At 44.3% G+C, this 24,768-nt stretch overlaps 1 protein-coding gene across 6 annotated transcripts in view; it reads left to right on the top strand.

The window, feature by feature from the left end:
• The window catches only part of LOC112569894 (bone morphogenetic protein 2-like), a 93,040-nt gene extending 68,501 nt beyond the window's left edge, over nucleotides 1-24,539 (top strand). For 5 of the 6 annotated variants that reach the window (XM_025247953.1, XM_025247951.1, XM_025247952.1 and 2 more), the window contains 2 exons: nucleotides 10,801-11,163; nucleotides 19,349-24,539. In XM_025247953.1, the coding sequence (XP_025103738.1) occupies nucleotides 10,801-11,163; nucleotides 19,349-20,229 (1,244 nt within the window). In that variant the 3' untranslated portion in view covers nucleotides 20,230-24,539. Of the gene's footprint in view, nucleotides 1-9,424; nucleotides 9,920-10,800; nucleotides 11,164-19,348 lie in introns of those variants that run through there. The other variant, XM_025247950.1, reaches the window with a different exon arrangement.
• Nucleotides 24,540-24,768: the final 229 nt, after the last annotated feature.

The following is a 24,768-nucleotide window of genomic DNA, read 5'->3' as shown; positions in this document are numbered from 1 at the left end:
TCGCCCTCCCCTCAACCCCAAACTGCTACTAGCTGCATCGACTCTCCTGAGGTCGCTTTTGTTACCTGTCTGGAAACTCGCTTTCTTTTGTTATCGACACGCAGTCATTATTCAAGGCATCTGCTGGGTTGTATGAATAGTGCATCAGTGTACGCACAGAGAGAGTGAGAGAGAAAAGAGTGGGAGAGGGAGGAAGGGAGGGGTTGCACATACAGGAGTAATTACCTGTAACAGTATGAACTAATGGATATCACATTTTCACAACTTACCAATTCGTCTCTTCTTCTTGCAAACATCAATGTAATTTGAAGCATATTTAAAACTCAATATCCAGAAGGCAGATAATGTTTCGAGCAATATTCTTTCTTGCTATATCTTATCTAGCATGTGTGTCTTACTTTTTTTTTTTTTTTTTTTTAGGCTATTCCAAGAACTTTTCTACCGCCCTACGAATTTCTAATCGATTTAAAAAATCGAATTGATCGAGTTGAAATTTTGTTTGCGCTTTGTTATGTGCTAGATCGATTCTGTTCGTTTAAATTCTTTTTTGTTTTGAATATTTAGCAACAATGCAAGGAAGGCGTTTGAAATAAAGGGCTAAAATTTTAGAGTAAACTACTAAAGTAATCGAAGTAAAATAAAATAAAAATAAAAATGGAGGAGTGGAACAAAATGCGAGGAATGTTGGGAGTAAAATACGACTTGACACTTAAAGAGCCGGAGTTGACACACAAGGAGTCGCAGAGGGTAGCTATTGCAAAGGTGAGGCCTGGTGGCTTTAGCTCTTTGGCTGCCGCAGAACGGTTCCAGAGGCGGCGGCAAACACACAAGGCAGGTGAATGTGGTGTACAGGCCTACAGCCCGTAAAGCCAGAGTTCATTGTTGTGGGAGTTGAGTGCGTCACGTGACCTTCCCGGGAAGTTTCCTGCGTGAATTCCTGGCAGTCTTTGAGCAGTCGCTTTTCCTTCTTCGCTGACCTTGCCATTCAGTTGTGCGAAGAACCGAATGAAATTCATTTCGTGCCTGACGCCTTTTTGATGTTGGGAGGAGGTACATGCACTGGCTTCGACAGGAGTTCTCTCCCCGGCGCGTCAGGAAATGCTACAAAGATATGTTCTTTGTGATATTTGAGGTGTAATCATAAGCACGAGGCCCTTTTGCAGCCCAGTAGAAGAGCAAATCAAGAATACCAGCGTTCTGGAATCTTTCCTATGTATGCAATACCCGCTGGCTTGAGTTCGCTTTGTTCGTAAGAATGACAGGCGAGAAAGAAAAAAAAGTTTTGGTTCGTTTTTTGCGCCGGGTACACAGGATGCGTTCTTTTCGATACACAGCTTCTGCAATCGACTTAAAAGTGCGGTTAGATTTATGTGAGAGTTCGTTTGATTACAGGAGTCCACAATTATTTAGTCACTGTGCACATGCATATCCTCCCTGCTTCTGTCAGTTCCTCTTTCCACCTGCACATCAGGTGCTTGTCTGAGGACTGGAACGGCTGATGGCGCAGTGGGAAAAGCGGGTGTGGTTGGTTCGTTTCTCGGCTCCGATATACATGTACCTCTCTTTGAATGTGACATCTGTTTACAGGGCTGGCCGCCCGTGGTTTATCCGGGTTCTCCGCTTCCCTTTGCGAGCGTGCATATGTGTATGTGTGTGCGTGCGAGACTAAGCGAGTAGTAAAGATGTGAATAATGGTGAATGAAGCTGTAAGTTGCATTTAATGCCTGCTAACACCTGTTTGCTCGTGCGACTTGGTGTATGTGAGTGCTTTAAGCCCGCCAAGCAGCTTATCTGTCGGCTTTGTCGGTCGACGAGGGCACAAATACTTGTGATGCCAGCTATTTGCTGGGGATGCCTGTCGCAGGCAGCATTGTTGTGAAATAGGATCTGGCAAACCGAGCCACTTAATAAGGATGGGATGGAGGATGCATGATGATGACGAATAGAAAAAAAAAATACAATGAAATAAATAATGTAATTGTTGGTTCGCGTGTTCTCGTGGTTGATGTTGTTGCTGTGCCTTTCCAATGGTTTTAGACTTGTTTTTGTTTTGCTATGATGCACCACTTGCATTATCCTTGTCTTGTAACAGGATAATGCAAGTATATTCTGTTTTATTTCGTTTTTCGTAACTGGGAAGATTTCCCGAGTAATAACTGCCCACTGAGATTAATCAATTTGGTCATTTGTCATCGATACGTCTTGTCCAAAACATGATCTAAGTAAGAGAAAGATAAGCAATTTGTTTCCTGTAGTTTCACTTACTTAGAAGTAAGGCTGCAAATAGCTAGTCAAACTATTACTGTGGTGCGTTCGGAGACCATGGCAATCCAATGTGGGCTTCGGTGGAATGTTCTCGAGACAGTCATGGGACCTACGATACATTGTGTGGCAGCGTGAAGCTTGTTTCAAAGACGCCCCAACTTACTGGTATACTGTGATCTGTACAGGGTCCTCAGGGCCACAAAGTGCTCACCTCTATTTTTAGACCTACCTGGCTACCCAAGTTACCTCAGATGGGAGAATGAGACCGAATGAGGGATGAGGAAAGTCGTTACTGTGGAAGCATATTAGTGTAAAGACACAATGTGCTGATGTCAAAGATAAGCTTATTCAGTGTTTGTTTGACTTTCATTACTTCGCGTGTGGACATAGCTGTCGCTCTTTCTGTTTCATTTACTTACGCTTGCACGCACGCACACACACACATATACACAAACAATATGCATACACACAAACAGAACCACACACATAGAACCAGCTTGCTGGTAGATTAAAGTATTACTCGAAAGCGGTCTTTGCTGTGATTCCAGACCAATGATGTGCTAATAAATAAAGGGAAAAAATAGCGGATTAACCGATGACCTGTCGTAGCGCGTAAGAAGATATGTGATTAGCAGATTAGCGGCGACTTCTGTAGGGCGCCGGCTGCTAGCATCTGCATGGTGCAAGATATGGCGTGTACACAATGCCTGGTGCTTTCTAGATCATGAATGGTGGTGGCCGACACCAACATCATAACCCCAATTACGTGTCGTCTGGTTCGAAAACCACATGCACAAAATAAAGGTCACTGTACACATTTCCAGTGATTGCCTTTTTCTGATCAGTGTCCTTTGTTTTTATCACTTTTTGACCACGCTGGTCTCGGACACTCTTCAGCTTTCTTACCGCACCGCCGTCTTGACTATATGCGCATGCACAGGCTACCCAACTCACGGGCTGAGCTGCGCATGGATGGTATGTGCTTTGTTTTACCCGGGGTATGGAGAGTAGCAGCATAGTGGGGGCGAGAACAATCGACCAAAAGCCATCGTCAACGGCCAGACAGTCACCACTACACGGCCGTCAACTCCTGATAATGTCAACAAACGGTACGGTTTTTTTTATTGCGGAAATTAGTTATCCCTGTCTCCCCCACTTCCCCAGGCCTTAACGGCTATACAGTGTGTGCTGCGGCCCGCTTGGCTCTGGGGGCCCAAATCAACCGTTAGGGTAAGATTTATGGACGACATGCTGTTTCTCTGTAACTCATTCTCTCTCTTGTCTCTCTCTCTGTGTGCGTGCGTACTCTCTCATTTGAATCGCCACTGAATGCTAAAGCCGGAGTTTTCCTCTTGGGCGTACAGGCGAGCCAAAGTTAAAGTCGCCCATTGGCTCCGGATGCGAGGACTATAACTGTTACTAATATGACGCTGTCGATAGTGTATTCAGTCTTTAGCAGGTACGTTGTCGCTGCACCAAGGGTAATAACTCTAAAGCAGACGACAATGCCAGACGGCGACGGGAGGCGATGATCCCGGGCGCCAGTCATACGCGGCGACGCGCCTCTCAGCTGGGTCTGCGTCTTGCGCAGGTAGCTTTTTTGAAAGCTGTGACGACCTCAACAACCTGTGTGCGGAAGGGATCCCAGCGCCCATTCACGTCTTGACGCCTACCCGCGATAACAGGACCTGTCTCTCAGTCAAACAACAGCACATTGCCTTGGTGCAGGCTGTGCGTGTTGCTGTGAGAAACGCCTGGATTTGTGCTTTAAGAAAAAAGAAAGAAAAAAAAACCTGCTAGAATTCCTCTACGAGGGTTTGTCGAGTTGCTTCCTGCTTAAATCACTGGACCATTTTATTATGCGTAAGGGGCAATATAGTTGAGATGAAGGTAGGGTTTACATCAGTACAACGGGCATTGTGGATGTTATAGGTCAGTGTTTGGGGAGCTAACCAGACATAATTCTTTCTCGCTCACTTGTCTTGTGGACACGTAATTTTGCTTTTCACACTCACATTGATAAAGAGTTTAAATAGTGGAATGGCTAAATAGTTTAAGTGCTCGTGTAACAACACATCCGCTATTTTATTATCGTGTACATCACTATTAAAAAAGCAATCATAAATCGAATAATTTGAGCTGAAAAACGCTGTCGACCTGCGTGGTCGAGTAAGCACGTGGACTGAGTCTCACCGTCCTGTCCCTTCCCACTTCCGTCTTTTATTATAAACCGTCGCTTGTGTCCGGCTGTAGGTGTGCAAATGTGGTTACGGGATATGGTGTGTAAGTGGACGATCTGAAAGAAGCGGAGACGCTAGGTCAGCCCCACCTTCACAAACTCCACAGGCAGTAGTGATTCACGCTTTGAAACCTACTGACCTTTTGCTGTCAGAGAGGAGGGAGATTGTATGGGGGGAACCAAGGAACGAACGAGATTTCTCCACCCACACTTCAACTCAGTGGAGGGCAAAGCTGTGGGCCAGTCCATTTTAGCACGTATTCCAGAATACGTGGCGGTCCAAAAGTACTATAAAATTCCAGGGACTCCATAGGGTCAGGTCAGGTCAAGTGGATGCTTTTGTCTGACCCCAGAAATCTGTAGCTGTCTTTATTTATTGTCCACTGAGCTGTAGTTTGCTGTGCCGCTCTTTGTGCCTGTAACTATGATAGCTGGTTGATGTATATTGGTCGAGGTGTCTCCCTTGCTTTTTTTCCCCTTTCGTGAGGAGTTGATGCTGATAACACACTGTGGAAAGACCTGAGGCCGATAGTAGAAAAGAGGCGCCATGTATAGAGAAAACTTGGTGGTTCTGGACAAGATCACGATAAGCCCATAGATCTGCACAAATGATTCAGTGAAGGATGAACAATTATTAGAGAAATAAAGACAAAGCAGTATAATGACCCAGCACATGAAGTAGTTTACCACTTGTAAATACGAGCTTAAAAAGTAGATAGTTATCTGTTGCAAACTGAGGTCAAGTAAAATAGGCAAAATTGTTGCCTAGAAGCCAACGGGTTTTACGGAAGGAACAAAACATGTGAGTGTATGGTGGGAAGTGTGAAGCTTTAGTGGGTAACAATGTTGGTAGATTCGTAAATACCAACACCCTTGCTTCCGTCTAACCAGCCAAACAAATATAGGTACGTGGATTATGTCTGGTGGACAGACAAGACAAAAGGGTCACTTAAAATAAAAAAAGCAAATCTTCTAAACCGCAAACTTTTGAAAAGCACGCCCCTGTCCGTAAGGAGTGTTGAACTGCTTGGCGAATGGTGTGTCCTGCTTTTGAAAATGTGATCATTGCCAGCAAGGTTTCCTTGCCACTCCTGTCCACCCCTGGGGCCAAGAAGCTACCCGCAGCTTTACAGTGACAAGGAGGAGTCGGGGGACCGAAGCTAGGATGACGGAGCGGAGCCCTCATCGGCGGCGACGTCTGACATGCACGACATTTTCTTGCCCGTCTGTGACGCGGTGTCTCCCTTGAAAACCTTTTGCCTTGGCCTTGGTGATCTCTTGCTCCTCTGACTGAAGGACGAAGCTCGGGGTTTGTTGGTTGTCAGCAACAAAGGGCGGGCGACAAATTAGGTGAACGCTGGCAAGTCATGAAATATTGCCCGAGATCGGTCTTTCCCTCGTGAAGTCTCGTAACCGCGGGCATCGAGTCGAGGCGAGAGGTATGTGGTGTATTCGGTATGATCGTGTTTTTCTGCTAATCCATGGCCATGTACACATCTACTTCCAGTGACAATGACAAATGTTCTGCGGAAATTACAGTGTATATGTATATTACATGGACTGTCTACAGTGTCTACAGCAAACAGATTGAGTAAGGTTGGGAATGATTATATAACATGAGTGAATATGTATTTTACTAGTATTATAATATCTTTATTCTTACAAGTAGGTTTATTGTACAAATATGTAAATTATAGGTTGCACTGGAAACAGCTGCTATATATTAACAACAGGAGGGGATTGCCATTTTGAAATAGGGACAAGAATTGGAATTTGTTTGCATACCTGTCAATGTGTATATTTATTCGTCCTCGTTACTGCCCCCGTGTCATCTGGTAATAAAAGCGAAAAATGCCCCAGCAAACCTGACCAACTTGCCTGAAGCGACCAGCCCTAACGATCGTGAGAGAGAGCACGTCAAGGTATCCAACGGTAGGGAGCGGTGACGTCACGGTGCTGAAAGGCAGAGACCGATACTGTCCTCGTCACGGTGATGGATGTTCACAGGGGCAGGGAGACAAACGTAACCCTATCAGCACTGGCATCAAGTCTGAAAGGTCACGTGCTGCTTCTTTTGCACGCGCTCACTCCCCCCGTCAGTGACGGTCTTTCGTTTAGATCGGTATCCTGTGGCAACAGCCAATCAGAATTTAGCAGTTTTCATGATGTCGCGCGCAAACCAGAAGGTGTGTGTGTGGAGAGAGGGATATGTGCGTGGCTTGGTTTATAGGTTTAACTATGAGCGTCTGCTGCGAGCATCATTAGAACAAAAAAGAGCGGTTTAAATCAAAGAGAAGTTCTTAGCAGCCTCCACTCCTGCTGCCTGCTCCTACCGAAGTAGTAAGTTTAGGTAGTGAGTAGAGGAAACAAAGGAAGATGATTAGGTGGAGCGTTTTGACGAAAAAAATCGTGTTCACTCATTCCAACTACAGATGCACAGTAACGTGTCCACGAACAGCACCTTTATTAACCAACACAACCATAAGACTAATTTAATAATTGCTTAGGCTTTTCATAAATAGATGGTTTGAGAGAACAACGATTATTTCAGTGTGTTTTCTATATTTTATGCACTTAATGACATGCGGACAGACTCCTCTTAATGCTAGGAAAATTCTGTTTACCCTCTTTCGTGTGTGTGTGCTGAAAGGGTGGGGGTGTAGAAGGGTAGTTTGTCAAATACTGTAGCGAAAAGTATTTTTTTATTTATTGCTCTCTTTCTGTATGGGATCTGGCGAACGTATCAGTGAAATTTAAAAGGCAATAGTCAAAACATCACTCTGCACATTTCTGGTTCTCCAACGTTTCGCCTCTGTAGCAAAACAACATTAATTGTGTGACAGTTTAGTTTATTCCTTGTTGCTCCTTTGAGGAGCATAGGGCCGCAACAACACCTCGCCAGCGGACCCGGTTTTGGGCAGCACCCTTTCAATTGTGTGACAGCTTTATGGATAGTTATCATTAATACATTTATTAGTGTGTATCTTGTTCCCTCTACCCGCTGTGATTTCGAACTCAATGCCTGACGCTGCAACGTGCATATGTTATATCACTTGTCTCCAAGTCTGGCGAAGAAGTTCTAGTTTACACTGTAGGCAGTTGTTCTGCTCGTCGCGGTGACGCTCGTGTCTCACTGTTATACCCACGATGTAATGTTGGGAGCTAGCTGATTTGTCATTTGTGTGAAAATACGAATTTGCTGTCAGCACGAACTTTTTCTTCGTATCGCTTACAACATAAGCTCAATTTTTGTCTTTTCAAATTTTTTATGCATTTACCATCTGGAAAGCAGGCAAAACTAACTTTAATTTACTGTTGCGGCAATTTATAACACAGCATGGATCTTTTTAACCATTTCTCTTTACACTCATGTGTCTTAGTAAAAGCTACTGAATCCGCTTTAACCACCGACCATTGGATACTGCGCATGCGCTGAATGATTGACGAAATACCCTCGTTTGTACGTCTTCCGACGTGGCTATAACGTCTGTGGCGGTTTAGGTGCAAAAAAAAAATAAAAATAAAAAAACCAAACAAAACAAACAAACAACAACAACAAACAAACAAACTTTTTGTACATAGGTGATTGCCACAAATAAATCACCTGGCCATCGGATCTGGTGGACTGGCAGGTAGGGAGTGACAGCCTTACCTGTCGTCCTTTGCCAGGTAAAAATACTTGGTGCTGTACAAGTTCCTCTGTCTTAGCCGACGTTCAATTTTCTCTGTGCGCGCAAGGCTTGCCTTTGCTTTGGGCAATTTGACTATCCGCAAATCTTCGGGTGTACTTTATGAGCCCACATTGTGCCATCAAGCTAGGAGACTGGCTGTCAAATGTTATCTAAGCCAGGCGCCCGAATCTTTTCAAGTTTGGATAAGCGCCATCTAGCATGCTACCTGTTCCCTGCGTTTAGTGTCCTTTCCTTTAAGCATCACGACCCTGCACGGTTGGAGGTTTTTTCCTTTCCTTTTTGTGTTGGCAACAAAGACTGGGCAATCTGCAGCCTGTTTGTTTTTTTGTTTATTCTCTGCTGTTTACCTTTTTCTGTATTTTTTTTTGCGTTTCTTTATTTTTAAATTTCCCACCTTTATTAATGACTTTAGATAGGTGTGTAGCAGCTACATAAAAAAATTGCACTGGAGAATCAGGCTTTGCTTTGAAGACAATAATGGCGTCTAAATAACAAATTTTTGTCTGGACAAAACTGCCCTCTTAAAAGTGAGTGGTGAGGGATGGCCCCTAGCAGCCCTGGTTTTTACATCTGTGCTTGTCTCCATTCTCCCCTTCCTCGTACATATTTACAGAAAACATTTGTAGGTAGAGTCAAAGTTTCAGTTTAAAAAAGCTGAAGGCTTGGCTATAAGGCCGCTGCCATCGTGGAAATGAATGTTTGCGCATCTTGTCACTCGTGTGGTAGACTGTGCAGCAGATAATTAAGTACAATACAAGGAGCGCCACATGACAGCCGGGACTTGATAAGCCTGTTAGAGGACTACAGCATTTGCCCGCTAATTGTGGTCCTACTGGAGATGTGAGGATAGCCTGGCGATGTCCTGATCTCGATACCGCCAGCATTCTTTGTCTGCGAGGGTATCATTTTCTTCCTTCGTATGCATTCGTCACTTGCAAAATGAAGGGGTTCGTACGTTAAACTGAATTTTTTTCCTCCATGTAAACGTGAAACCCTGACCTTTATGGCTGGAAAGCTAGTAATGAGGTATTTCGCCATTAGCAAACGCCTCACCTACGACCGTCTGGTCTGCGCGACAGACCAGAGAGAAACTAAAGACGCATGGCGTTGCCGGGTCGTGTACCCATCCAGCAACACGTGTCTGCGTCTGGGTAGGTAAGAAAAAGGGCGGGGAGGTCCGACTTTTGCGAGGGTAGGTCCGCGCAGAACGCACAAGGTAGGTCCCAAGTCTGCCAAGCCACGCGGTATTCTCAAAGGCACGCGGAAAGAGGGCAACGATGCTGCCGATGTCTGCTCGATTGATTGGGGTAGTTAAGTGCCAGCGGGTGATGATACGTTAACAGGGCATATCGGCCTGGGTGGGCGGAGCGAGTGGGCGGCTGATTAGGGAATCGCCGCTGCATGGAACACACACCGACGTCGGAGTTACCTCCCGGAGGGAGGGCAGGATGCGCGGGAAGGTGGACAGGCTGCCATCATCTCGTTGACTACTGGCGCCCTCTCTCAGGCAGGCCAACACAAGTTTTCTCTCGGCGGCAAGACTCTGAGGCCAGTGGACGGAGTTTTGTCCAGCAGATTGTCGCAGATAGCGATCAGGGGGATGCTTTTGACCCTCTGTTGGAGCTCTTGGACCATGCCAAGGACGAATGGAGTGCTTTCTAAGACAAGGAATGTGGCTGTCATGTGATGGGCAGTTCAGGAGCGATAATGCTTTTATTTCCACGTAAGTCGGTTTAATGTGTCCAATTCCAGAACTGACGAACTGAACGGCTATTTTTCACGATATATATTCAAGTGTCAGATACTTAGGCTAGTGTATTCCGTGGTTATTTTATCCATACTTTGTACAGCATCTAGAGTCGACCTGTTGGGCTGGTCGTAGAACATAGTGTCAACGTGTTATCATATAGCACCTTGAACTCGTAGTTCAAAACTGATCTGATTCTGCTGTTTGGTCACCAGTCTTTTTTTTTTTTAAAGTGTAATTCAGGTCTAGGTATCGATGACATTTAATTAATTTAAGAAGTGATAATGAGAATAGGCAGAATTGGGTGCTAGCATGACATAGGATTAATTAATGTAATGCATTAAAAATATCAGTTGTGTTAGCAAACATTGGCCGAACTGTCGACAAGCAACGAAGTATGCTGTCAGTTGCGAGGCCTTCGTTCTCTTCAAACTTCAAGCAGCTCAGTATTTTGAAAGGACCCCGAAAGGAACTTTACGCTTGCAGGAAAGAACTTAAGATCCATGACTTTCACATTTTGCTGATACGCTGTGAAGTGTGACAAAGACTGTTGCCAGCAAGACACCGCCAATGTGTTGATGGGATGTTATTGTCAGTTCCTTGCACGAGACTTAAAACCCACAGCTCCAATCAGCGAGCAAGCGGGAGAGCAGAAAGTAATGAAAACAGAAAACTGTGTACTTTGTGCACTCTGTCATCCTGAGACTGAACTTCAGTTTCCAACCAGCTCAAGACACTGGCTTAGTTAGACATTGTTAGATTTTGATGCAAGCCTGTCTAATTTTTTCTGTCTTTGTCTTATTCTGTGTCAACAATAACAGCAGCAACAACAATAATAATCTGTTACTGTTTTGCAGGCGCCCAGTCCAGTATGATTGTAAGCTGGCTGAAGCTGCTGGTTCTGCTGCTGAGCATTCAGTTATTTAGTGTTCCATCAACATCCTCAGCGTCGTCCACCTCATCACCCGCCTCGTCGTCCGGTCGTCGATCCGACACAAGGCCGCAGCCCACAGCATCGAGCGCCAGGTCGTACAACTCCAGAGATGCGAGTACAATCCGGGCGGTGGAGGCCAACCTTCTCCGTATCCTGGGCTTGAAATCTCGCCCTCGACCTGTGGGAAGAGGCGACATTCCTCCCTACATGCTGGAGTTGTACCAAGGGCACTCGTCGGGACAGTCGAGCTTGCCGGCCAACACCGTCAGGAGTTTTCATCATTACGGTGAGTTCATCCCTCATCTTTTGAGTCTCACCTTTCATCGTCGTTTCAGTGCTCCGATGTAATGGAATTTTCCAGGAAACACTTCGCTTCTCACTTTATGCTGCAGCAGTCTCCCATCCCATGGCCCTTTCATTTCTCAAGTTTTTGCAAATAGTTATCATTAACTGGTCTCCGTTTCTTTTGTTTTTGATCAAAGTGCTGAATGAGGCAGTTGGCCTAGCACGGTGAAGTGAGGGGGCAGCAAGCAACAGTGGAAGACGGCAAGACACAGTTCAGTGGAATACAGTTGAATTAATCATACAACAAAAACCATATAATCATACAATCATATAACAAAAAATCATTAACAACATTATATACAGTAATATAATAACATAAAATGAATCACATAACAAAAACGTAAACAGCAATTCCAATATAGTTCATGCTACTATTTTATTTAGGTAATACCTGTGACACGAAAATTAATGTTCTTTAGGTGTGGGCTTTCTCGAGGTACTATGCAGATTTCCCGAGTGCCACTGTATTTTATTTTGGTGACTTGTGTAATCCTATGTACCTACCAGCGACTGCGTGTTTCGTGGAACCGATTCCGTACCCGACTTCTATCAATCAGCTCATAGACGTTTGTTGGCGAATGTACGAATCACAGTTTGTGGGAATGAGGGCGGTCAGTGATGTTTCTGTAGATGACTGCGTTTTCTCTCTTCTTCTCCTCTGACTTTGGCTTCAGTGTTAAAAATAAGACCATTATTGTTGTTTATCCAAATTTAACTAGCTGCGAGTGATAGTAAATCTGCAAAGTATCATTAAATCGATTTTATTAATATTTGTTTTTTTCCACAGCAAGTTTATTTGTCGTTGCAATATAAATGCTTCTTTCCTTATAGTGTTATTCAGCCAGGACAAGTTTTGCATAAGGCAGCAGAAATAGGGCAACAGTAACAGTAATTTGAAAGTTTACAAATATATTTTTTCGTGTAAAGAATTGACTATATATATTTTAAAAATCCCATGAAAAGAACAATCCTGCTTCAATCACTTGCATTATCCTTATAACTCTTCCCTCCTCAACCTCGTTCCGCATATTTCCCTCCGCCTTTATATGTTATCTTCATATTTAAATCATCTATCACAAAAATTTAAGTCTCCCTCTCTCATCATTTTTCTGTCTTTACCAGTCTTTCGTTTTTTCTTTCGTCCACTCATTTCCAGCAGCAGTTCTCAGCATCAACTGCATCCGAGTCATATGACAGTAAAATCTCAATCTACGACAACAACATCAATATCACCAGCGGTCACCCAGATGGTGATTTTATTATTCAGGTCTGAAGGTCCGATTTGCATTCACTAATGAGACCCCATGTGACAGCAAAGACAACCACAAGCATCCACATCACACGCGTCAAGATGCTGCGTCACACCATCACACACAGCCGTCTGCTGCATAGTGTGTGACAAACACGAGAACATCATCACACAGCCGTCTGCTGCATAGTGTGTGACAAACACGAGAACATCGTCACACAGCCGTCTGCTGCATAGTGTGTGACAAACACGAGAACATCATCACACAGCCGTCTGCTGCATAGTGTGTGACAAACACGAGAACATCATCACACAGCCGTCTGCTGCATAGTGTGTGACAAACACGAGAACATCGTCACACAGCCGTCTGCTGCACTGTGTGAGATATTACATCAGCACCCTTATGAAGCCTTCTTTACCCAGCATCATACAATAAGAAGGTAAAATGATTTCTAACCGACAGTCTAAAAGCAGTCAGCCGTTCTCTCTGTCAACTTTTTTCCTCTGGCGGAGCAGATGACAACTAAACACACATTGCAGCAGCACGTGGCAACAGGCATAGGGTTGTTCCACTCCCCCAAGCCCCGCCATCTAAATTTTTTCCCTTCTCTTAGCTCTTCGGTCCGTCCGTAAGAGGAAACAGACAGAAAGCAGACAAAACGCCCTTAATTTGTCGAGCAGAAAATCTTCCATCAAGGGGAGTATACAGGGCGAATGGCTGGGTGGCGTGCAATAGCGGGGAGATCAGCAGCAGGTCGTGAATAATTTTATATCTTCAATTTTATATCATGGCTAGGGATAGTCTGAAAAGCCTAGCTTCCTTTTGATGTCTGGGTCTTCAGCCATGATTTAGTGTTATTTTTACTGTGGGCCAAGTATCAGTTTTACGGCCAAGACCTATTTAGCCAGCTGCGCTGCCCCCGATGACTAGCGGCGGCCATATGAGTGAGTGGGTGGGGGGCCTGCTGGCGCTTTGCAGGAGCTGACCCCACACTGTGCTACCTCCCTCCCTGTCTGTATCTTCTCCCTCGTCTTCGCTCCTTGTCGTGGTAGGGGAGGTAATTTTTTCCATGCCTTTTGATGCTGGGTCGCGGCCGGTGCCCTGCCCGTTAAATGCCCATGTCTAATGTGGTCGTCACCTCCCACCTGTATGTTCCTGTGAGCGGCATGGAGGGTTTCTTTTTCCTTCTTTGTCTCTCTGTTATTCATCGCTGATCACCTCTGTGTTTACACGACTAGTTACAGGCATACCCTTCCGATTGCGTGAATGTCCCAGACTATTTTTCTGATATATATTTTGCAATATGTGACTTACACGCTTTTACTCTTTCAGATAATGCTTCTGGATGCGAAAAAAATTATTTGATACTGATTCTTTTGCATGCAGCTTGTAAATTTTACAGTTTACTTGTTGGTTTATTAATATTACACTCTTTGCATTTCTGAGCAATCCAGGTTTGTTTCCTCATATGCATATATATGTTTATGTGTATGTTTAGATATATAATTATATACATATGTTTATGTATATGTTTATATATATATTTTACATATATATGTTTATATATATATATATATATTACATATATATGTTTATGTATAATAATTTTTGGACAGTGTGTCCTCAAGTTTCTATCGTTTTTTTCAGTTTTTGTCGCAGTCCTTTCGTTTAAAGCGGTTGTCGTTGTCAGAGTGTGTTGCTTATTTGTTTTTAAATGTTTGGAAGATAGGTGATCGCGTAAAACAAAGTTTAACTGTATCGCCGTTATGCGCACGAAACCAAAGTCCATTAGCCATGGGAACTTTTTTAGTGTATGAAGATCTATACCCCTTACAGCCTACCTTTAGCGGTACTCTTTCTTAGAGATCCTTCTGTAGAAGGCAAAGGTTTTGAACCGTCTCTTTTTTTTTATTTTTTAATTGGCTTACACAGTAAGATTCCGCGACATACCTAACCGGCTGTCTTGCAGTCTGTTGTGGCGGTAAGTCATCAGACAAATGTCGCTACCATTGTCCATAGCTTTCTTTCTTCCTCCCCCACCCTCTGGAATCACTTTCTGAAGCTGTGCGAGACAACGCGGTCTGCTATCTTTTCTTAAAACAGAGAAGTGGAGACCCATTCCTTGCCAGTGACGTCATGCACAGCACCAAATGTCAGGGTGGCATTAAAGGCTAACCAGGCTTTTAACTGACTAGATAGTTCAGTGTACTATAGTCAAACTATATGGTCCTTTAGACGAGATACCAACTTCTGAACATTCCACACTTAACCTGCGGTTTGGAAAGGAAACAAAATCTCATTTCCTACGATGTCACACAGGTAGACATCACAGCAATGTTACAATGAGATGTTAAAATAATATGTTGGAATGAGATGTTGGAATGAGCTCGAAGCTTTCACGTTAGCTGCAGCCTTGATGACGTCAGGACGTTAGCATTGAGGTTAATCCGCACGAGCTTTCCTCGGACCTTAAAGAAAATTGGAACACATAAATGAATGAAAGGCTTAATGCATTTTTAAGACAAACAAATTGCTCTGTGATTCTGTTTGCAGCCTTACACCAACTATCACATTACCGTGATGAGATCAATCATTGTCTGCAATGCCCAGTGATGAAGTGTAGGGGATTCGCCCTGCATCCACTGTGGTAGCGCGCTATAGTCCGGACTTCCTGCTCTCCATCATTGTTGTGTCATTTACTTCACCGGGGGTTGTGTGTATCAGGACTGGGTGTGAAGGAAATTTTGTTTGAACTTTGAACGCCAACAAACTACATATTATATATATATTATACTTGGTTGCTACTATTGTGTTATAATGTCTTCTGTTTGAGGGCGACATGCAATGCGTTATCAGTTGTTAGAAGAAATAATGAAAAAGTCAAAATCAATTTTAGCAACATTTTATGAATCACAAAGCCATTACATTCTCTGGATATAATGGCACCGCATACGCCTGCTTTTAATGTGGATGGAACGCATATCTGCAGCACAGACAGTGGCGGCGAGCAAATCTAGTGAAAGTGAATGGCTTTGTGGAGAGAAGAGAAGCCCTCTTCTATACCACCTATCAAAGAAGAGAGAAACAGGCGGTGAGCACGAAGATACCGAGATAAGTTTAAAGGATGGAATCGCGCGTGCGACTTGTCCGAACCTTTCTCGGGCTTCAGCATCGCTCATAACACGTAGGCAATGAAGATTGCAGTGTCAGGTGTCAAACAAAGGGATAGAAGGGGAGGGGGAAGCAGTTTTTGCACCTTGTCTGCACAGTGACTTAGCTGCAGCATGCATGCCGCCTCACTAGACGAGGGAAAGTAGGGGTGGTGGTGGTGGCTATGTGGGGCTCTATCAGCCATGCTGAATCCTCTGTATCTTTACTGCATGCTTTCGCTTCCAGCAACATTGACTCGGCGATAGATCACCTATGGCAGACCTCCCTGCTCTCTCTCTTTCTCTCTCGCTCGCTTGCCTTGTCAGTAATCTGAGGTTTAGTTCAGAAATGATTCTTGTCCGCTTGTGGTGCTTGTGTTGTGCACGCAAGAGCAGGCTTTGAGCCGTTGGTGGCTTGTGTCAAGACCAAGATGCAATGCGAGGCTATGATTACTAGTTGAAAAACGTAAGCAGTATGCGGGCCTGATTGCTGGGATTTCGGTAATCGCCCCTTGGCTCCTTCCTGTCTGTGCCTGATTCTTTTTTCTCTATCTCTGTTTTTTTTTGCTGTTTTTTATTTGTCTGCTTGCGAGCACCAATGGCACACGTCCTACCTTGGCTTAATAGGCTAGGCAGCTGTGATGAGTTTTTCCTCTCGAGTAATCGGCAAACGGTTTTGTTGCTCATTCCAAGTAACTTTATGGGATTTCATTGTGCTGTGAGCTTGAATGGAGGATGGGCCAGGCCCCCGGTAGAGATCCTGGTAAGTCCAGCAGCTTCTCTTCGTCCTACCGATTCTGAGCTCTGAACTCTGACCGAGGATAGTACAACACCAACATCGGACACTGACATTAGGCAGAGAGCGTAGACGACCGTTTGCCTCAGACTGACCCCAGGCTTGCTAAAAACATAGTCGCATGGACGTTCATAGAGAGTTCACAAGCTGCAGTGATTAATTTGAACTTAAGGGAATCGTGATTAGTCGCCATATTAGCCAGGACGAAAATTGTGATTTTATCATATATAGAAATAATTTATATAATTTTTTAATAACCGGCAAAAAAAACAACAACAACAAAAAAAAAAAACCACACCAATAAACAAATAAACAACCCAGCAACTTCTGAGGTCAGCGTTGACTGAACTGTTTCAGTATAATGGAATGTGATGATGTAGACTGTTTCAGGTTAATACAACATTGTAACTCAAATTGTTTCAGGTTAATAAGATGTTTTCACGAAGACTGTTTCAGGTTAAGACGATATTTTTCAGTTAACTACACGTTCTTGTTTGCGATAAATAGTTGTCCGTAAATCTAGTGTATAATGTACAGTGGTTATCACAGCACAGAAAATGTTGATGTAACTTGTAAGCTCGGTAAAAGATTTGGTGTGGTTCAGTGTTTCGGCTGCCTGCTTTTTTCAAAATTATGTGGGATGATAATGAAAAAAGAGTGTATGTGTGTGTCAGCTACAGAAAATGCATGAAGTAGTACTAAGCAGAAGGTAGGTCGCACGATGTCATTTTCAACACTTTAGCACATTACATCTCTGTGTTCTCTCTCTACTACACACACATCTACTTTTACATACAGACAGAAAAATCAGAACAATAAAAGAAGCTTAAAAAATCGAGTACACGACTGCAGACGTTTTACATCTTGTGGAAACTTTTATTAGTTTCCTGTTTCTTTTTAAATACTCCTGAAAAAAAACTAATGCAGCATTTCACTAATAAATGAAAACGTGATTAAATCTGCCAACTACAAATCTTGTCAACAATTAATAGTCGGATAAAGTCGGCTTTCTCTAAGAGTTTGATTTGTTGTTGACAGTTCTTTCCCCTCACTATCTGGCCCACAAGGGTAGAGGTGAAGGAATGAAAGCAGGTGGAGTCTCCAGAAAGAACCTTTTCGGTCAGCCTTTATCATCATCGTCACAGAAATATGTGAGCCCCTAGACAAGATGTGAACCCATGATCTCCGATCCTTACTATTCCAGTGACACGGTCGTTTTACTGCTGGCCCGCCCATGAGAAGCAGAGGGAGGGATGGGAGACAGCGAAAGAGTGGAGGTAGAGAGTCTCATTGCAGTTCCCTCTGTATCCAATGGCTGACACAAGCTTCTACTGGCCATAAGAAGTCACCATTTTGGCCTCTTCTTATTTATATTCACCTTTGGCCTGTTCCTTCCATTAATTTTGCAGTGGCGTTCTCGTTTTGGAGCCGATTTAAAGCTCTCGTACTCCGTTTCGCCATTCATGAGACCAGCTTGAATGACAATAATGCGAAGGGTAAGTGTACTTTCCGTCAGGTCCGGAAGGCGGGGTTACGGGCACGGTGCGATATGTGGTGGGCCTTACTTCGTGAACACCCAGCACCAGTGCGGGTCAGAGGAGAGACACTGGCTGTCAGTGCCGACATGGCCGCCTAATTTATCGCAGAAATTGTTACGGATGCAAGACGAAGGTGTTTCGTTACCGGACAAGTTCGTTAGAAGCCTCAAGTGTCAAGAAGAAAAAGCCGAAGTCTGAATGAAAAGGTGATTACTGTCGGGAGTTGGAAGAGAACAGATTTTGAAATGTCAGCAGTTTGAACTTAATTGGTTTCGTTTGCGTCAGGTGTCACGGTTATAGTATGGTTTAATTCCGTGCTCAGTCATTAAACGGTGTGAATAGATAGAAGCTGCTCCGGCCGCTGTCGTGCTCTTGTGTCGGGACGGGAAAAAGGAAGGGTTGGGGCTTTCTCTGTTGCTGGTTTGCCGAGAAAAATGGAGGGAAATTCCAATGACTCTTGGGATCAGCCAATAACAAAAGTCTTGTGCAGTCAAACGACTTTCTTTTAAAATACCGTGTCTTTGCGTGAAAAGAAAAATCATATATTGCATGTCACGAGGACCCTGTGACACCTGGCTTTAACCGTCTGCGTGACTGTTTATCTTATCTCACTTAATTACTAATCTCCATGTGACAATGGGCACTATGCATCAATATTTAAGATCAACAACAACAGATGGCCACAAGATTTTTAGTCATTGTACAGCGAAACAATGGAACTCTCCTCCTTTTCATATCCGCCAGATACCCACTATTGAATCCTTTAAACGTGTACTGAAAACACACTTCTTCCGTAAACATTACTCCTAACAACAATTAACAACAACCATATTAGTCCTTTCTCACACCCATATCATGATACTATCGCTTCTTGTTATTTTGTCCCTCTTTGCGTTTTCTGCACTTGTTTTTAACCATCATTGGAACTGTTGTTTATTCTTTCCTAGTTTATGTGTTATTTGTTTGTTTCCTGTCCCTCGTATGTTGTCCATGTTTCGTTCTTGTTCTTAAGCGCTAAGAGCTTGCTCCCTAGCAGTGTGTCAAATTTTACATTTTATTATTATTATTATTATTATTATTATTATTATTATTATTATTATTATTATTATTATTATTATTAAAAATCTCGTGTTTACAAAGTGATCAGATTTACAGTGAAGCGTGAACAAAGATCTGCTGTCGGTGAACAAATTTCTAATGGGATACGGCACTAATAGACCGTAGTCTGTTCTTGGTATCCAGGAAAATACACAGTAAACAAGTAGATGGTAGAATGACAGAATGCACCGAGAAAAATTATATTCAATGGCCAAAGAGTTATGAGTTGATGTGAGTTTGTGTTTCACTCTACGCCACTAATTATAGGTTTAATTTTACTGAAATATGTGTGCAGATCATCATGCTGTCAGCAACGATTGTGATCCGAAAACTTGCATCAGGATGTCATTCAATATCACAAACATCCCCGAGACCGATGTCGTCGCTGATGCCAAGCTGCGAATCCTTGTCAACCGTCGTGCTGCACCACGTGTCCCGCAGAGAGTTGAGATTCACGAAATAATGTCCTACAATGACGGAGTGATATCTCGACTTGTAGACTCAGCTACAACAGACGTTGAGGAGTCGTGGCTGTCGTTTGATGTGCAGCCGGCGGTGGTGAAATGGAAGCGGGGAGCTCGCTTCAACCACGGCCTAGAGATTCGTCTCGTCTCCTCGAGCCCCAACGTGTCATCTACCGAGCACGTGCGCTTGAGGAGAGCGGCCGACCAGACCGAAAAACAGTGGTTGATGGAGCGCCCCCTGCTGATCACCTACACCGATGACGGGCGGGGCCAACCGGTGTCTCGCACGAAGCGCAGCACCGGCACCAGCAAAAAGACTGCCAGGGATACCAAAGCCCGTCGGGATCGCCGCAACAGGAAAAAAAAGCAGCGAAAGAGCAAACGAAAAGGAGACCGCAATCAGTGTCGCCGCCATCGACTGTACGTCGATTTCCGTGATGTGGGTTGGAACGACTGGATTGTCGCGCCGGAGGGATACAATGCATACTACTGTGATGGAGAGTGCAACTTCCCTCTGGCCAATCACCAGAACTCTACCAACCACGCCATCGTGCAGACATTGGTGAACTCCGTCAACCCGCGCGCGGTGCCCAAAGCCTGTTGCGTCCCGACCGAGCTGTCCTCCATCTCTATGTTATACCTGGACGAGTGGGACAAGGTAGTCCTCAAAAACTACCAGGATATGGTGGTGGAAGCCTGCGGGTGCCGGTAGTGGTGGACCATGGGAAGATGTCGGTGGTGATCAGTAAGCATGGTCAACGTGATCCGCCAGAGAGGCCGTCCGTGGCACGCTGCCTGGCACAAGATAAACGGTATTACCCATAACACGTCTCTTCCCAGAAAGGATGACACCTCACACGGACAACGCTCGGCAGGACACTCTCATACCAGCGCCGTCAGCTGGAAGGGGAGATGAAGAATGCTTCAAGCAGTAGCTGTTGAAGAAGGGAAAGATGTAATAATACCAGCAACCAGTAGAGGGGGGAGGGGAAGATAGATGGGAGGAAGGATCCGGAGGAAGAAGGCGTTTCACAGATGGACAGAAGAGGTGAGCAGAGTGGTGCCAGATCCGGGTAGAACTGGTCCCAGCAAGCAGCCATTTTTTCCCCCTGGGGACAGCTAACAGGAGGTTGCTGCCCAACCAGCTTTGTTTTCATGTGGCATTTCAAGTGCAAGTCTTTCGACACGACCACTGCCTTGACGCAGCCGGTCAGGAGCGTTTACAGGTCAGCTGACGTCACTGTCCCACTCTGAGACAGAAGTGCAGGACACAGACTCGGACAGAAGGTACTCATTGTCGCACTGCCCACTACTTGAAGAAGAAAAAGGTCGCCACCGAGACAGACCTTTTGTGGAACCTGTGTTCGTGGGAAAACCTCGAAACCGGGTGTGAGGTCGGCTGTAAAGCCGATATAACTTCGTCTCTCAGATGTTCTCTTGATGGATGTCCCTGACACTATGGAGGCGCTTGATCGCTTTCTACGGACAGTTCGAACAATATTCACAGAAACTTCTAGAAAAAATAGGTTCTGGAAAGTAACTTGTGCTAAGATTAGTTATTTTTTGTTGTCTTTTTTTAGGGGGGAGAGGGACCTGACGTACGAAAGAGTTGTAAAAATCCGCCTGCTTCAAATTGGGTGAAAACAAAGGAAATCACCTGGTCTGTTGCAGCATTCGACACGAGTGATCCATGCCTTCACTCTTCTCCCCCCCCCCCAATTCGTTCAGCTGTGTCCTGCTGCCTGAGTGGACTTTCTAATAACAATGCTGCAGGTGATGATGGCTTCTCGATGCTGGAGAGTGTTTCTTAGTTCTTTAGGACAGTTCAGTGAATTAGAACCCCTTGGATGGGAAATAAATTTTAAAATGAAACGGCGCTTAGCAAGCTTATACAAAAGAGCTTAGAAAGAGGTCCGACTAACACAAAAAAGCAATAAATTCCTTCCGTTTTGAGGGCTCTTTCCACAAAGGCTTGTTATTACTATCGCGGACATGCCTGCCATCCGCAATGGCCGCAAAATCAAAATCCTTGTTCTCAGGTCAGGTACGACTGTACTACAGTACATAGCAGTAGCCTTACAGCACGAAAGTCCTTGCAAAGCTGGATATATACTGAAATTTGTTGGCGCGCGCGCACACAGATATATCATGTAAGCACGCGCTCACACGGATCTACGTTCTGCACGTCGAGCTTGTCCATGGCTAGGATGTGCCTCTTCTCTCACTCACCTGAAACTTCTCACACAGGAATGTCGCATGAGACATCTCCAGCTCAACGACATACCTCCGTCTGCTCGTCTGCTATCTCTGCAACAGTTATCGCCCTCATCTTGTACTGTCGGTGACGTCACGCCACATTCTGGTGGAAGCGGAAGCATGACTGATATCTGAATATCTGAACCATAAGGAACGTTAATACACGAAGATGGTCGACAAAGAGGAAGATGTTTTTAAAGAGTGTAACTAGCTCTTGCATGTTGTTGATCCAAACACTAGTGGACAAGGCTAGAGTTTCCGGTGATACAGAGTGGTCAAACATCTGGACAGGACCCCAGAGTAGCGAGTGACGATTAGACACTCGGGGTATAAGAAGCAAACAGCAAGATAAAGAGTGCAGAAGATAGAGGACATGCGAGGTTCAAGCAAACACTTGTACAGGTCCTGGACAAGAATGGCTTACGTACAATAAACCATGGAACCACTTGACCGCTACACCCACGCCGAAGGCGTCTGCTTTCTCCCCTGTCACGTGACACAACAGCTGAGAGCGCTTCACGGCTGACCAAAGGCAGCGTTCCTTGATACCGCCGGAACTGCTCATGTCACTCACTAACATTGCCAAGAAAGAAAAAATATTTGTGAAAATAAACGTTAGCCAGTGACACTGTACAAAATAATGTTTGGAGTCTACCCTTCTTTTAAAAGAAAACAGAAATCGATGTATTTTCCGTCTTTTATGTTAGGGGTCAAAGTGTCTCAGGCTGCCGTTCAGCGGGTGCAAGATTGGCGTTTCCAACGTGTAGCGGAATGCATAACAGGTGCTACTTGTACAAAGATTGTTACACTTAGACACTAAAACAAAGGAAGGCAAATTGTATTATAGCCGATCAGTTCATTGAAGCATAGAGAAGTGTAGGGATCAAACACATTATTTTCAGTGTTCAGTTAATGTGGGCTGTGACAGTGTATCAAATGAGCCAATGACGTCTCCTGTCCACTCGCCCTTCTCCTGCCGGAATCATCCGCCTTTTGCTCCTTCTGTTACCCTTCCCTCCCTTCCATCAATTGTTTCCCTTCTGTTTAAGCCAGCGTCCCTTCTTCATCCCTTTCGTGATGTTCTTCTATATCCGTTTGCCGGGAAACTGAGAAACGCTGACCTAAACGCAAGATGCGAACTGACAGTAGGAGGGAGGAAAAAAAACCAGATTGTTGCATTTCATGTGTCCTAAGTGTACATAGTGTGTTCCCCATCCCCCATGTGGACTCAGCTGTGTTTGTTATCAAATACCTCAAAACAGATGCTTCTGGTCACATTCATGAGTGTGTGGGATACCACGGTGGCGTGTGTTGTTTTAGCGTTGGACAGGTCGTTGGGGGGTTGGGGGTGGGGAGCTGGGCTGGCATCTAGACGCTGTACATGTGGGCGTTGTCGATCGGACCAACAGGCCAGTGGCCCCTTTGGCCGTCTGCTCAGCACGATGTAAAGCTGGGTGGTGACGGGCTTGTCGTTACAAGAGAAATAGATTTCGATTGGCCTGTCCAACTGCAGGGTTCTCCGCTTGACCATGGTTTGACAAATGGAAACAGCGGACAGCAGAAGCCTCTAATTAAAGCGAATATAAGTCATGGAAACACATTGAATTTCTCCTTACACGGAAATCCCGAGAAACAACAGTTAACAGAAGTGAATGCCAACATCAAGCCCAGAAGTTTAACATTTTCCTGGCAGAAGAAACTTAAAACTGATCGCAAAGAATTTCTTTTTTACAAAAATATCAAGTGTGAGGAAAGGTGGCCTATTATTGCTTTAAAGGTGACATCAGAGGACAAAATGACCATTACATATTGTTGACCGTTTTTTGTGCATCTCTTTATTTCAGGGAATGTCCGTTTTCAAAATAACTATAAAGACAAGTGAAACACGCGGTCTAAAATCAGTGTGTAACATGTATGAACATTGTAGTGGAGACTGTTCGATTCTAAGTTTGTTACAACAAACTGTCCTTGAAGCACGCCTAGAACTGACGGACTGACGTCCACGACCGGCGACAGGACAACTCACGGCTACCATTACAGTTTTTTTCTTTGGCTGATAATGCTTTTTTATCGGTTGCTGACAGGGTTAGAGAATGAAACACATATCTTGATGTCTGGGAAGGATAGAGACAAAGCTGACTGCGAAGTTCTGGACCAAACTGTACGTGGGCATTTCTTTGTTGGGTGCTGTCTTCAGCCACAGCTGTGCGTGGGTCCCGTAGTCAGGTTCGAACATTGTTTAAGCGAGCTGTGACACAAGTTCGTTGTTTGTTTGTTTTTTTTTTATCTTTTAGTTAAGAACTGCGATCGCCAATCCTGGCGTCTGCAGCCACTGCTTGGCCTTGCCCGTCAAGTCCCTTCGGTTTGTGTGTTATCCTAAGACTTATTTAAGATGACAAAAGAGTTGTGAATCTGTACATATATTTATAAAGTATAATTATTTTGAAATTGGGTGCATTCTCGTTTCTTCGTCTGTCTTGGTTCAAGTAGATATGGTCGGGGATGCTGTGGATGTATGATATCCCATCTGCTCTGGTTAACTAGACCTGTCAGGGATAGACATGTATGTATGATGATTTCCCATCTGTTCTTTGTTTATGTAGACCTAGCTGGTCAGGGGTCGCTATGTATGTATGATGACATCCCACCTCGTCGTTTTTGTAATGGCTACGATGAGATGCGAACCGCAGTGTAATGAATCGTTGAATATGATGTAATTTTTTCTATGTTCTATTATTAATGAAAGAAATGAATACAAAAAAGTGACTTTCTTTTTTTTTTCATCGTCGTTGTCGCCTTTATCATTGTTGTAGAATGTGTGTCACTTGCTCATTGTGTAGTACTGTTTCATAACCTGCTTTTCCTCTTCAACTTTTTCCGTTTCTTTTCTGCTGAACGAGGAATCTTCACCGTGAAAACTGTTTTCTAACCTTGTGTGCTTATGTGTTCAAACTAAAAGCCATTGTTTTTATCATTTCGAAATTTTTGAAATTTA

The sequence above is a fragment of the Pomacea canaliculata genome, linkage group LG8, assembly GCF_003073045.1.
Source record: "Pomacea canaliculata isolate SZHN2017 linkage group LG8, ASM307304v1, whole genome shotgun sequence".
Taxonomy (NCBI): Eukaryota; Metazoa; Mollusca; class Gastropoda; order Architaenioglossa; family Ampullariidae; genus Pomacea; species Pomacea canaliculata.
The sequence above is the reverse complement of the archived record's forward strand: the minus strand, read 5'-3'. Positions and strand labels throughout refer to the sequence as shown.